This window comes from Patella vulgata, chromosome 1 (assembly GCF_932274485.2).
Source record: "Patella vulgata chromosome 1, xgPatVulg1.2, whole genome shotgun sequence".
NCBI lineage: Eukaryota > Metazoa > Mollusca > Gastropoda > Patellidae > Patella > Patella vulgata.
In genome coordinates this window covers 2,945,218-2,961,312 of record NC_065879.2, presented here as the reverse complement: position 1 = coordinate 2,961,312, position 16,095 = coordinate 2,945,218, and the positions used below count along the sequence as shown (strand labels likewise).

Here is a 16,095-nt window from a genome sequence, read left to right as displayed (position 1 = left end):
ATTTAATATAGTTATTCTTATTATTTTTGTAAGAAACAATGGAACTATATTTACTTATTCAGATTGCCTATGTAACAGCAACAGCACCATACGTTCTGCTGACTATACTACTTATTATGGGTGCGATGAAAGAGGGAGCTGTTAATGGCATCATCTTCTACCTCAAACCGGACATTACTAAATTGGCCCAATTTAAGGTAAGGATTTGTCGAGTCAAACATTTACGTGCACAGGCGTACGGCTGTATCATTTGCGTGCATGGGTTAACGTCCACTCCACACTAACTAGGTCATTTCGGGACTAACATAGTTTAATTTTGTATCAACAATTCGTTTGTGCGTAGGGGTTTGAAACCACGCCATAAAGACAGACCTTATGATTTCACGCGCACACGTCAAACCACCGTATATCAGTTGTCCACCCCTGAATTAGTCAGGCATAAAATGCACACGCCCTCCCATAACACATTTTCAGAAACATTTGAAAAAGACACGAATGGGTTTGTCAATATAATGTTACATGGGTATCATTGTGCAGATCGTCAATTTCATAAGGCAACTTTTACTGATTGACTCATAGGTCTGGTATCTTATATTTCTTCTGTGAGCCGCGGTGGCTCGGCACAAAAAGCCGTTGACTCGCTAACCAGGAGGTCACGTGTGCTTTCCCAGGCTTGGCCGAGAATGTACCTCGGAATTTTCCGGCACGGTTTCCCCTTGTCAGTGATGCGGGACGGAGGACCTAACGAGGAGAGTGTCTTGGTGTTCGGATGGGCCGAAAAACAGAGGTCCCGTGTACACATTGACGGATTGAATTCGAAATAAGAGTAGGCCGTAGCCCCGCTGTGCGTACGAATTGTCACCGATAGCACAGATGTCCTATGCTCGTCTTCAGCAGCTCTGTCGGTGCCGAAAAGTAGGACGTTAAACTTCGATTTCATTTCATCTTTCTTATATTTATTTCTTTATCATACATCAGGTTTGGTATGCGGCCTTTTCCCAGGTGTTGTTTTCTTATGCTGTGGGTTTAAATATGTTACCAGCTTTAGGTAGTTATAATAAATTCAACAACAATTGTTACAGGTAAGTTACAAGGTCTCTTATAGCCTCATGTATGTCAATCACACTGTTATTTGAAGGAGTGTTGTCCGACTATTATTATTGTGTATAAAGATACATTTAAAGATGTTGCCCGACTATTATTGTGTATAAAGATGGGTACAGAAGCTGGCGTTTCTAGCTGTCGGTGCCCGCCGAAACATGGCATTTATCGGTTCGTTATCGTATTTTGCCGTCGCCCCCGTCCATCCGCCGGTCCGCCCGTCGTTCACAAATTCTTTTTAATACACTACATGTGATTGTTTTGACATTGATATATGTTGTCTACATTAGTGAGATGAAGAATCGTATTAAATTTCAGCGCTTTCCGCCAATTACTTCTCGAGTTATGGCCCTTGTTTCACTTTGTTGAACCATGTAAACGCTCGAACGCCAAAAGTTATCATCCGATCTGAATGAAATGCATTATTTAAGTTAGTGAAACGAAGACGCCTAAAGGCCCCCATTACCTACAGAAAAAAAATATACGACAACTCTTGTCGATCCTCCGAGGATTTAGCTGCTGTGGGCGTATGTTTCATTGCCTGGCAACCTATCTTGCAAACTTGAACTTTAGTTTCTATATCCACATTTTCTATTTTCAGCCATACTATTATCGTAGCTTTTATCAACTCATTTACCAGTTTATTTTCTGGTTTTGTTATTTTTACTCTGTTGGGTCACATGTCATACTTACAACAAGTACCTATAGATAAAGTCGCGTCTTCAGGTAAGTCATTGATGAGGTGCCTCGCATGATTGATTAATCTAGCTATATGCCATAGTCGTCGCGTTCATGACAAAGATTTATTTGCCAAAGAAAAATCACCCAAATCAGTTCGACTGTTCAGATGAACACACAATTTGCTGCACAGATTAAATCCGTTTGTTCGTGGGAGTTTCTAGTATACTTTATCAGAAAGTTGTCATAGCAAATTTGCTAAATTTGTTCCTTTACCCATCTCACTGAAAATCTGCCAATCAATTATGACAAATACTTTCGTTCACACATGAATAGTTTAGTTATCCATACAAAGTTGTCAATGTCATCTCATATGATTTTGATTTGTTAAGATTGTTTGAAACGTGATCATAAACTGGTAAAAATGATTCTAACTAACATTTTATCAAAGCTTTCTGTGTTTACAAAGTGTTCTGAAAATAAAAGAAAAAAAAGCCTGCCAGAAACAACACTTCATGGGAGACACTTCTTTATGACGTTTCTAGACAATTTTGACATCATTTAATGGAGTTACCTCCCTTCTATCAAGTAAAATCGACAAGGCCTGATCTACAGTGGTACAATTTATGATTTGTTTCGGTAATAAATACCTTCTACGGTAATTAAATCCCGCATTTCCATTCAGTCATAGACTTGCATGTTTTAGGGTCCGAATGACTTCTTACCAAACGGTCAAATAGAAACATTAAGGCCATCTGCAGATTTCGTCATGGTGGCGAGATGTTACAGTGTTAGGGAACGTGATTGTTGCCGGGGATTGTGGATTAGGGTTAGGGTTAGGGTTAGGGTTAGCGCTAGCCCTGCTTACATGTAATACTAGCTACGATTGGATGCCTTTAGTTCCAAGTGGCAAACTCAATTTCTTTATTAATGTATGTACCATGTTAAAAATAAGTTAATTTTATACTATTAGTACTTATGACACATACGCAGTCCAATCTACTGAAACAACATTCATTTATCAATTGGCTATTTGATTGGCTATTGCACACGAGGCCCCGCCTTTATGTGTTACAGACGTAAATTTAAAATGTCGGAAAAGCAACCTACTGTCGCTTTGATTTAAAAAAGAGGGGATTTGTACCCGTTTCAGATAGGATTATAATGCTTAATTGTAGTTGGGTGTGGCAGAAATATTAAAAATAACAATAATCAATCGTTGTTTTGATAGCTACGTTGAAGTTAATAGCACCATTACTTATCTCTAAACACGGAGGGTTGAGAGATAAGGTTTGTTATCTAATGTAATACATGTCGTGGTCCGTCCACACATTGATCTTGATATTTGAAATTCGAAATAAGAACAGTTCGTAGCACGGCTATCCGAGATAAATTTTCATCGTAACATACTGCATGGCGTTTGCCCGTCTTCATTTTACTGGTTGGTGTTGAAAAGTAAGACATTAAAGATACATTATGGGAGATTTTTATAAGAAGTTAGCCATTCTTGATATAACAGTTCAAAAAAAGATAATGAAAGGAGAATATATTGAAAATTTCAGTCAAATTACTTTATTCTGAACAAAGTTATCACCATTGTAATTTTTGACTAGAAATAGGAATCAACTCTATCTTCACCGATCCTTTGATTGACAGGCGTTAACTCCACCTACATAATCTCGATTATCAAGTAACGTTTTCAATGGCTGTGGTACCGTTAGCCTATTCGGTTTGAGACGGGGTTGCAATTCAATTCGTATCACATTTATTTTTACTACAAATTAAAAAATAAGACTTTTAATTAAACATAATATCAAGGCCGTATATCGAACTTTCAATCAAATTGACTGACATGCGGCCTCGCTCAACAGCGGCCTCGCTTCGTACGCTCTAGGCCTATCATTTAGCCTCCATCATCACTTCCTTTTATGGATAATTTCCGGGAGTATGACGTCAACGTAACGGTTAATCTCCGCTTACGATGCCATTTAAAAATGTAATCAATCAATGAAATCATGTTTAAATCCAAGCCGAATCCAAGCCATCCGTGGGTCTACAGAGTTGATTTTGGGCTTGTTGTATAAATAAAGATCTAATTTATAATTTCTATGACACCTGAAGCCTAAATAAAGACTTAAAATATGCTGATTTAGCTCTTGCATAATGTATGTTTAAACTCAATTTATTTCAATATGTTTTATATTACAGGTCCTGGGCTGGTATTTATTGTCTACCCACGTGCCTTGGCTGAACTTCCGGTGCCTCAACTGTGGTGTTTTGTTTTCTTCCTCATGTTAGCATTTATTGGTATAGATTCCGCTGTAAGTTTTCATATCATTTATTGGTATAGATTCTACTGTAAATTTTTATATCATTGTAGGCTACCTAGAAATATATATATTACCCCTCCCCCACCCACCACAATTTGATCTCCCGTAGGCCTAAACGACAAAATTTAAAGGGACATTATGGGAGATTTGATGAAGAGCTGGCAGTTCTCACTATAATAGTAAAAAATTAGATAATTATGTAAAAAAATATGCTGAACCGATATATTAGCGATTGAATTTTTGGTCTAGCCTCGATCATCATTACTAAAGTCGGTATGATAAAACCATAGTCTCGAAAATAATGTCTAATTAATAGTTTATATAACATTTCGGGCCTAAAAAAGACCTGCATTGGGCCGATTTAGCTCTTGCATTATCTATGTTTAATCCCCCACACATAGGCAGGACAATATTTAAACTTTGATTTCTCCGTTTAGCAGTAATCCTTTAGGCGATATTTATGTCTAAATTACTGTTCTTCAGAATAACACGACTCAAATGTGCTACAAATATGATTTTTTTGTGTTATTTTTTCTTTCTGTGTGTCGTTCTGGTAAAAATATTACTTTGTTTAAAAAGTAATTTGCTATAATATATTTCTTTATTTCAGATTCTTATATTAGAAGGATTTGCTTGTTCAGTTATGGATGTTTATACCAGCCTTGCTAGGAAAAGAGAAGCCATGATGATTTTAACCTGTTTAGCTACATTTATAATTGGTTTACCCATGATAACTCAGGTATATTGTAATGTGTATAACTTCTATACTCAGGTATATTGTAAAGTTGATAACTTCTATACTCATGTATATTGTAATGTGTATAACTTCTATACTCAGGTATATTGTAAAGTTGATAACTTCTATACTCATGTAAATTGTAATGTTGATAACTTCTATACTCAGGTATATTGTAAAGTTGATAACTTCTATACTCATGTAAATTGTAATGTTGATAACTTCTATACTCAGGTATATTGTAAAGTTGATAACTTCTATACTCATGTAAATTGTAATGTTGATAACTTCTATACTCAGGTATATTGTAAAGTTGATAACTTCTATACTCATGTAAATTGTAATGTTGATAACCTCTATACTCAGGGGGAGGGGGGTGGATTACTGAATGGTTAGCGTGCGCGCGCTGTATCATAAAGTCTGTCATTGAGTCGACTGGCGTGGTTTCGAATCCCCGGTTGTACGTAGCAAGGCGTAGGGTCGCCTGTCCAACCTCGTGGGTTTTCTCCGGGTCCTCCGGTTTCCTCCCACTGCTAAAGACCCCTACGCGCAAGCGAATTATGTAAATAAAATTAAACCATATGTTAGTCCCGAAATGACCTGGTTTGTGTCGAATTGACGTTAAACCACATTTCTCTCTCTCTCTCTCTCTCTCTCTCTATACTCAGGTATATTGTAATGTTGATAACTTCTATACTCGGGAATATTGTAATGTTGATAATAAGTATAGAAATATAACTTAATAATTACAAAAAAGATATCAACACCCTGACTCAAAAAAAGAGCAGCCTCTCCAACCTCGTGGGTTTTCCCCGGGTCCTCCGGTTTCCTTCTACTGCTAAAGACCCCTACGCGCAAGCGAATTATTGAAATAAAACTGAACCATAAGTTAGTCCCGAAATGACCTCTCTCTCTATAATTGAGGGTTATTTTATTTCAATTCAGTGTATTGACCTTTAAATATATTCTACAGTAGGCTCGCAGGATACTCCGCTGAAGGATAGCCCTACGGCTAAATCTATTTGTTAAGGCCAGCTCAATTTTTGTCAAAGTCGCTAAGATGTAAATAAGGTTAGGGCACGTGATTGTTGGTGAGCTTTAAGAATTTGAGGACGGGGTGGGGATTAGAGTTTGCCCTGTTTATATCCCGTGGCCTATGACGGAGCATTGAGCTGGCTTTATCATTTAGCATTAACTATATCCCTACTGTTTTATTTATATTCAACTTTATTTTCAGGGTGGAATGTACGTATTTCAACTGGTAGATTATTATTTATTTGGTGGTATTTTGATGTGGTTAATATGTTTTATGGAAGTTATTGGTATTGGTTGGATATACGGTATGTTTTTATTACCATGAGTTTATATAATTTACAAATCAAGATGTCAGAAAATATTTACTTTACTTTCCGTGTTGTCAGGAGCAAACTTGGCCTTGGACCGTCGGGCGTACTCCGAGGGCCTATGGATACCCATTGGAAAAAAAATTTGACATAATTATTTTTTTTTTCAAAATAAATAAAATTCAACTTCGCATTCACTGAAAAATATAATGGTCTAAATCCAAGTTGAAAAATGTCCAGTATATATCTATTGCATAATTTCCGGCTGATATTTTAAACATATTCTAATTAATAATGGCTGTATCAAGGGAGGTAATTAATCAATTATATACTAGCAGATTGATTATTATTAATTAGATATGCAGTTGCTTAGTAACGATTGCTCACCAACCATATACCGTGCGTGAGCATTTGATTTGAAATATACAACGCGTAGGATGTAACCGGATTAGTGCTAAATGATAAGGCCAGCTCAATTTTTCGCCATAGGTCACGAGATGTAAACAGGGCTAGCGCTAATTCCATCCCTAAACCTAACCCTGGACCTAGCCCCAGCGCTTACTCTAACCCTAACCTACAAGCTCGCCAACAATCACGTGCCCTAACCTTTACATCTCAGCGACCATGGCAAAAATTGAGCTAGCCTTAACAAATAGATTTAGCCGTTGTAACCATGAGCAGATTGGTTTACTTATATCTATCACCAAATAGAAAGGCATACTATGGGAAAGATTTGATCCCCGCCACACCTCCTACCCCACTCGACAACTTCCCAACTCCCCATTTAAAAAACAACCTTATGTTGATGATTTCAGGTGCTGACAGATTCTACGATAATCTGGAACTAATGATGGGTTTTAGAATTAACATGTGGATTAAACTATGTTGGATTGTCATCACCCCTTTGACCTTATTAGTAAGTTATATCAAGAGAAGACAACTATTCCTTTATCAAGAGAAGACAACTACTCCTTTATCAAGGGTCGTCTGGAAATTCCACAACCTTGAAATTGAAATCATTTTATTCTTTCAAATGATACTTAGGGTCCATCGTATTTAATAGTCTAAATTTTATTTTATAGTCACCCATGTGGATTCACTGCGGCTTAGATGTTTGGATTTGTTTATTGTTCAGTAGTTATATGGAGTTTCTGTTCCTTTCAGGGGGTTGGATGGCCGAATGGTTAGCGCGTGCGCACTGTATTATAAGGTTTGTCATCAAGTCAACTGGAGTGGTCAACCTCGTGGGTTTTCTCCAGGTCTTCCGGTTCCCACTGTTTAAGACCCTACGCGCAGGCGAATTATTGAAATAAAATTGAACCATATGTTAGTCCCGAAATTACCTTGTTTGTGTAACCTCTCTCTTTCTCTCTCTCCATTTTAGTATTGATTGTTTGTAATTATAGATTTTCCTTACCTATCAATTGGTGACGTTTGAACCATTAGTTTATGACAAGACGTATGTTTATCCGCCATGGGGTAACGTTTTGGGTATCTGTCTATCTGTTATGGTACTAATGGTAATACCTTGTGTTATGGTTTACAGTCTGTTAAAGTTGGATTCCAGACATGGAACTACCATATTACAGGTATGGACATCTTATAACTTCGGTTCATTCACTCATTATGGATTTCCGATACATTTAAAATATATATTGCCCAATTCGACCTGATATGAATCTATAAAAATTAGGGGGATCACGGTGGCAACGTGGGTAAGACGCTGACTCGCTAGCCTGGAGGTCGGGTGTTCGATCCCTGCATTGGCCGAGAAAGGTCATCCAGATTTTCCGGCGTGGTTTCCCGTTGTCAGTGCTGCAGAACGGAGGGCCTGAGAGCTGTCTAATCGTTCGGATGGGACGAAACACCGAGGTCCCGTGTACACATTGGCGTGCACGTAAAAGATCCCTTGACAGTTGGAATTCGATGTAAGAGTAAGCCGTAGTGCCACTGTCCGGGCAAAATTTCCCTCATAGCACACTGTATGGCGTATACCCGTCTTCATTAGCCCAGTTGAAGCAGGACGTTAAACAGTAGGACGTTAAACCCCATTTCATTCCATTTCTATAAAAATTAAATTGCTTCGGGTCATGGATGCAAGCCAGATTCGTCTTTACAGAGCATATTTTAACATTTTTGCCATAACCTAAAATATTTCAACGAACTTTTGTTTAAAGTAGCTAGTTATATTAGTCTTCAACTCGGCAGTGTGAAGCTAGCTCGATTTTCGTTAAAAAGACAATTTGTTCTTTGGAATAGATACAAGATGTGGGCTCGTCTTAGCTCTAGAGTTTTCCGACAATTTCGGGCAAAAAATTATTGAAAGCAGAGTCTTAAATTTGTTCTTCAGTGGCCTGTGTAAATGTTTTTGTTTTTTAATTAAAACTGATATAAATCAACATAATCAAAACTAAAATAAAATGAAATGGGGTTTAACAACCCTACCGGGCTAATGAAGACGGGCATGCGCCATACAGTTTACTATGAGGGAAAGTTTGCCCGGTCAGCAGTATTATTCCTACTCTTATATCAAATTCCAACTGCCAAGGGATCCTTACCCGACCTCCTGGCTAGCGAGCCAGCGTCTTACCCACTTAGCCAGACATAATCAGACAAAATTGAAAATATTTCATAAAATAGAGCTTTACCAAATATTTTGAGCATCTCACAAGGTAGCAAGCAAATGCGATTAAATTCGCGTTATTTTTAACCAACTTGCGGTCATGTGACAAAAATGTAGCGTGGTTCACATCATAAATATTTCTTACCTTAGATATCCACCATCTTCAGCCTATAAATAACTGAATTTAGCCATGAACTTTAAGATATGGTATACGTATTCTATTTCAGAGAATAAAGTACTTATTGAGACCCAAGTTAAAATCTCATCAGATCCCGGACAGTTGGGGGAGCAAAGCTTATACGTGGACAGACACAAATTGAAACAGTCTGTAGATTCAATTATTAAATAAAAAGTACAACTTTCTTAAACTGCCACACGTGTGTTTGGTCAGTGCGTTTAAGACATCATTTTGGTGACAATGTGTGTTCATATAAATTATATATGATCTTAAAACATTATGTTGGTGAAATGTGTTTTTATAAAATATATATTGACTTAAAACATTATGTTAGTGAAATGTGTTTTTATAAAATATATATTGACTTAAAACATTATGTTGGTGAAATGTGTTTTTATAAAATATATATGATCTTAAAACATTATGTTGGTGAAATGTGTGTTCATATGAATTATAAATGATCTTAAGAATCTAACTTGCTATCTTGGGATTCAACTGCATTTCCTGGCACAGGTTGTTCTAAACTTAATAATGCGGTTTGCATGTTTGTGTGCGAGAGACCCCGTCTGTCCTGTATCGGACAATATCTTCATGGATTACGGCCCCTGATTGTTCGAAAAACCATCTTTTTCGTTTGTGGACACTCTAGATGTCACAATGTTCATCTGATTTTGATGAAACTTGAAATACATGTTTATATCCCAAAGATCTCGGTTCATCTCGATATTTGCGCATCATATCGGATCGTAACTTTCTGAATTATGGCCCTTGATTGTAGGAAGATCGCGTTTTAGCTTATGGTCCCTCTAGATGTCACAATTTTTATCCGATTTGAAAAACCGTTTGAATATATCACCTTTACACTATAATGATGATTGAGTGTAAAAGTATGTAATACAAAGCTTGTGGCCCCTCTAGAAGTCACAATTTTTATCCGATTTTGATGGAACTTAAAATATATCTTTATATCCCAAATATCTCAGTCCCGTTCGATATTCGCGTATGTCAGACCAAAACTCCCTGGATTATGGTCCCTGAGTTTTAGCTTGTTCTCTATCCATCTCGTGCAAAATGTGGGCGTATCTGGCCTGGTAACCGCTGGCTTCAATTTCACTTATTCGGTTTTCTGTCTTTTTTTACGAAATAATTTAAATTTTGGATATATGTGTGGAACATGCATATATTTCCTTGTCGGTCACTTTTTGCAATCCATTGGGGAAAATTGACAAAAGAAACTCTCTTACCATGAGCCCTTGTTGATGATTTTAAGACCCCTTTTTTAATTTGAATCCATTTTTGTATCATTTATTGTGTATCCCTTGTGAAACTGATTGGTCATTATAATAACATGAACATGAAATGTTATATTATATGCCTGTACATGTTATGTTATATGTCTGTACATGTTATATTATATGCCTGTACATGTTATATTATATGCCTGTACATGTTATATTATATGCCTGTATATGTTATATTATATGCCTGTATATGTTATATTATATGCCTGTACATGTTATATTAAATGCTTGTACATGTTATATTATATGCCTGTACATGTTATATTATATGCCTGTACATGTTATGTTATATGTCTGTACATGTTATATTATATGCCTGTACATGTTATATTATATGCCTGTACATGTTATATTATATGCCTGTATATGTTATATTATATGCCTGTACATGTTATATTATATGCCTGTACATGTTATATTATATGCCTGTACATGTTATATTATATGCCTGTATATGTTATATTATATGCCTGTACATGTTATATTATATGCCTGTATATGTTATATTATATGCCTGTATATGTTATATTATATGCCTGTACATGTTATATTAAATGCTTGTACATGTTATATTATATGCCTGTACATGTTATATTATATGCCTGTACATGTTATATTATATGCCTGTACATGTTATATTATATGCCTGTATATGTTATATTATATGCCTGTACATGTTATTTATATACTCGCATGTTATAATTAGCTTTGAATAAAATAAACAATCTTTTTGTCAGTGTCAGGTTCTTCACCAAACCACATGTTTTTAAAAATATTTTTTGAATCAATTAAAGGGACAATAACACTCTTGCTGACTTGACAACACCAGAAAATAAATAATAGCCTTATTCTAAGTATTAGATGTTTAAGTATCCTACCTGTAGTGTAAATTATCCATTAAATCCTATTTTACTTGTTCAGAGGGTTCGAAAATATTTTTAAATCCAAGTCACATTTGAAAAGCTTTACGTAAGGCTTTTCAAATCATTTAGTTGAGTGTTATTGTCCCTTTAACTGGGTTAGATCTAATTGATAAGGCCGAAGGTCACGAGATGTAAACAGAGCTAGCGCTATTTCCAACCCTAACCCTAACCCAAACCCTGGACCTAGCCCTAATGCTTACAGAATTCGGTGGGTATTTCTCGCCATCCTTTTTTCTAACTTCAACCACGAAGTGTTTTAACCAAAAGTTTAAATCCCTATTGTCCATTAGTTCAAAATCCTTAGTTATTTTCCTTTCTTCATCATTATGGTGATTATTCCGCCATATTGACCATGCTTGAAATGTATGAAACGTCAACTTATTACGCCTTAAAGTATTTTTTGGTGCAGCGTTTTCTGGTGAACTGGTCAATGTATGACTAAAATAACGCAGGTGTATTTTGAGCAGTGGTGGACAACAGTTCACTATTAGTATACTCATTCCAGCAGTGACGTAGCCCTACCTCATGCTAAAACAACACGGGATGATATGGACATGTATATGTTGCTATTAGGGGGTATGCTGAATACTTTGTCATAGAATTGATGTCAATGCGTATGTCAAATAATACCCCACTAACCCTCGGTTCGATATTAGAAATAGCCCTCGACCTTCGGTCTCGGGATATTTCTAATATCAACCTCGTAGTAGGGTATTATTTACTACATCTCGCCAACAATCACATGCCCTGACCTTATTTACAGCGACGTTGACAAAAATCTGAAGTATCACTGTGACTTGGATATGTTTTTTTTTATGACCGTCATCGTGTGATATCAGAAGATAACAGAGATATACCGAGTACTCCATTATATCAACATGATCTGTAGTACGATACTAGCTCTCTTGTTACTTACATATTCCCAGGCAGGTAAGTCATATTGACAAATATGATTAAAACACAGATCCTATTTCGTTTCGCCTTTTTATAGTTCAAAATTTTGTTTAACTTGTCTTGACTACACAAGGATCTGGAAGAGGTTTTATATCAATCTGTTTCACAGAGAATTACGAGTCTTCTCTAATATCTCTGTAAAAGACGACTACCTTTAACTCGTGCCGTCACAGCACGCGGCGTCAATCATTGGCTGAATGGCGCGTACATTGCTTACACAAAACGTTACTGCTTGGGGCAGAATGCTGCCTTTAAGTCATTTTAATACCCATTGACACTAAATAGGAAATAATTTCTACCTACAAATACGTTTTAGAATTTAATTTGTCGGTGGAAAAAAGTTAATATTTGAGACTCATTAAGTCGCATTGATGTCATCCTTATCAATGATTGTAGCGGCCTAGCGAATATTCACTGCTGATCAGTGTGGTGTTATATAACCCGCTTTCAAGTTGATGTGAGGGATTAGTCTATAAAACGGTCTGCTGCAGCGAGTTCTAGAAACTTCAACGTTGATCGGTTAATCAAATGTCTGACGTCATAGGGTCAAAGGCCGCACGTATGACAACTGACGTGACCCCTCACTACTACTGGTCAGATCTTCATGTAGTAGAGGCCATCGAAAGTATAAAAATACGAAACGAAATATAGATCTGTATTTTAATCTGATTGACATACATGTATTTACATTCTCTAGGTTGCCAGTATGTCATTCTCTATAGCCAAAGGGGGTTGGATGGACGATGGTTAGCACGTGCGCGCTGTATAATAAGGCCTGTCATTGAGTCAACTGGCGGGGTTTCGATTCCCCGGTTGTACCTGACAAGGAGTAGGATCACCTGTCCAACCTCGTGGGTTTTCTCCTACGCGCAAGCGAATTACTGAAATAAAATTGAACCATATGTTAGTCCCAAAATGACCCAGTTTGTGTCGAGTGGACGTTAAACCCCATTTCTCTCTCTCTCACTCTCTCTCTCTGGAAATATGCAATTTTTCTTGGGAAAGGCACTATTATACTAGCAATAAATCATACTATTCTTACAAAAGAATAATATTTTCATAAGAATAATATTTTCATCCCATAATTGATTAAATCACTAACGTATCCCAACAGCTATATATATTTATTGTAATCTAGATCTCAAAATTTTATCTTATCTTTACACACATTTATATCAAATCGACCCCGTGTTTATTAAGAAAAAAGTAGTACATCAAATTCTTTAAAAACATTTTGTTGCACATATTATTGTAATCACCAAGATGTATTTTGTTTGGATATAAAAGATAGATTCTGTTTCAATTATAGTGTGTGTGTGTGGGGGGGGGGGGGGCTAAATGGTTAGCGTGAGCGCGCTGTATCATAAAGTCTGTCATTGAGTCAACTGGCGTGGTTTCGATTACCTGGCTGTACGTGACAAGGAGTAGGGTCGCCTATCCAACCTCGTGGGTTTTCTCCGGTTTCCTCCCACTGCTAAAGACCTCTACGCGCAAGCGAATCATTGAAATAAAATCAAACCATATGTTAGTCCCGTAATGACCTAATGTGTGTCGATTGGACGTTAAACCCCATCTCTCTCTCAATTATAGTGTGAAATGGAAATTTTGTCTAACATTAGGTAATGGCAGGGCCAAAAATTTAAGAAGTGAAAATGGTATGAAATGGGGTTTAACGTCCTACTGTTCTGCTTCGACTGTGCTAGTGAAGACGGGCATACGCCATACAGTGTGTTATGAGGGAAATTTTGCTTGACAGCGGTGCTACGACCTACTCTTATATCGAATTCCAACTGTCAAGGGATCTTTTACGTGCATGCCAATGTATACACGGGACCTCTCATGCCCTCCGCCCTGCACCACTGACAAGGGGAAACCACGCAGGAAAAACAAATTTAATTAAATATTTAAGGCACACAATTTAACCAGATCGTTTATATTTAAAAGGTAAAATTTGTACTATATTAGGGGGGGGGGGGGCGAATGGTGAGCACGTGTGCGCTGTGCTGTATCATACGGTCTGTCATTGAGTCAACTGGCGGGGTTTCGATTCCCTGGTTGTACGTGACAAGGAGTAAGGTCGCCTGTCCAACCTCGTGGGTTTTCTCTGCGTCCTCCGGTTTTCTCCCACTGCTAAAGACCCCTACGCGCAAGCGAATTATTGAAATAAAATTGAACCATGTGTTAGTCCCGAAATGACCTAGTTTGTGTCGAGTGGACGTTAAACCCCATTTCCCTCTCTCTCTCTCTCTAGTCGATATTATGTAATTAAGCAAATCTGAATATGAAACGTCCACGTACATGGTCCAGGCCTCGGCTGCCATAAAACCCTATAAAATTTATTCATGATTCATCATTATATTAATTATTATTCCCGACTTTCAGGACCTCTAAAGTTTGAGAGTTCGACACCACCCCGGTATCTTAACCTGAGATTAAACCAATCATCGTTCAGTTATCAAATTGGTATCAGCGACACTTCAACATGGCTGAACAGTGCACCGATTGTGTTCAATGCTTTTGGTAAAACCTTCTCTACTGGTGATGGAACATTGAAGAACGTGGGTGTTCGGCTTGATAATGACATAGATCGACTAGGGTCATACACGAGTACAGAATGGTTGTTTAGCATCGAGCTTAATACAATCGTCTCCGCTACTTTTAAACAGTACACATCACAAAATTTTGTTATCTTTAAGCAGGTAACTGTCATGTTTTATTCTTTGCCTTAAAAATTCAGAATTTCGACTTAAATTACTATATATAGCCATGATTTAACATGTAATTGCTGTGATGTACAAAGAATAAATAAAAAGGACAAATATTGGAAAATTTAACCAATCCAATTAAAATTGTATCTTATTTTCGTGTTTCGTCATCTATATTTCTATACTACTAGTTCAAAATTCTTTGAAATTGGTATGACAACAAATGTATGCCCTGCTCATCAATGTATGCGATATTGAGTGTAAGCCCTACTCATCATTGTATGCTCTACTCATCAATGTATGCCCTACATATCAATGTATGCTCTACTCAATGTCTACCCTACTCATCAATGTATGCTCTACATATCAATGTATGCTCTACTCAATGTCTACCCTACTCATCAATGTATGCTCTACATATCAATGTATGCCCTACATATCAATGTATGCCCTACTCAATGTCTACCCTACTCCATGTCTTCCCTACTCATCAATGTATGCTCTACATATCAGTGTATGTTCTACTCATCATTGTATGCCCTACTCATCAATCTTTGCCCTACTCCAGGAAAACCGTGGTTTCGAATCCCCGGTTGTATGTGACAAGGAGTAGGGTCGCCTGTCCAACTTCGTGGGTTTTCCCCGGGTCCTCCGGTTTCCTCCCACTGCTAAAGACCCCTACGCGCAAGCGAATTACTGAAATCAAATTGAACCATACGTTAGTCCCAAAATGACCTAGTTTGTGTCGAGTGGACGTTAAACCCCATCTCTCTCTCTCTCTCTCTCTCTCTCTCTGTATAACATGTATCGTTTGATTAATATAATCAGACAAAATTGAAAATATTTCATAAAATAGAGCTTTACCAAATATTTTGAGCATCTCACAAGGTAGCAAGCAAATGCGATTAAATTCGCGTTATTTTTAACCAACTTGCGGTCATGTGACAAAAATGTAGCGTGGTTCACATCATAAATATTTCTTACCTTAGATATCCACCATCTTCAGCCTATAAATAACTGAATTTAGCCATGAACTTTAAGATATGGTATACGTATTCTATTTCAGAGAATAAAGTACTTATTGAGACCCAAGTTAAAATCTCATCAGATCCCGGACAGTTGGGGGAGCAAAGCTTATACGTGGACAGACACAAATTGAAACAGTCTGTAGATTCAATTATTAAATAAAAAGTACAACTTTCTTAAACTGCCACACGTGTGTT

The 16,095-nt window shown here is 37.1% G+C and overlaps 1 protein-coding gene across 1 annotated transcript in view; it reads left to right on the top strand.

The window, feature by feature from the left end:
* LOC126825598 (creatine transporter) overlaps positions 1-10,360 on the top strand; it is a 37,823-nt gene extending 27,463 nt beyond the window's left edge. Inside the window, exons 8-16 of the mRNA XM_050555278.2 lie at positions 63-197; positions 979-1,082; positions 1,703-1,827; positions 3,988-4,100; positions 4,720-4,848; positions 6,083-6,185; positions 7,004-7,104; positions 7,595-7,777; positions 9,039-10,360. Of these exons, the coding sequence (XP_050411235.1) occupies positions 63-197; positions 979-1,082; positions 1,703-1,827; positions 3,988-4,100; positions 4,720-4,848; positions 6,083-6,185; positions 7,004-7,104; positions 7,595-7,777; positions 9,039-9,131 (1,086 nt within the window). The 3' untranslated portion in view covers positions 9,132-10,360. The remainder of the gene's footprint in view (positions 1-62; positions 198-978; positions 1,083-1,702; positions 1,828-3,987; positions 4,101-4,719; positions 4,849-6,082; positions 6,186-7,003; positions 7,105-7,594; positions 7,778-9,038) is intronic.
* Positions 10,361-16,095: the final 5,735 nt, after the last annotated feature.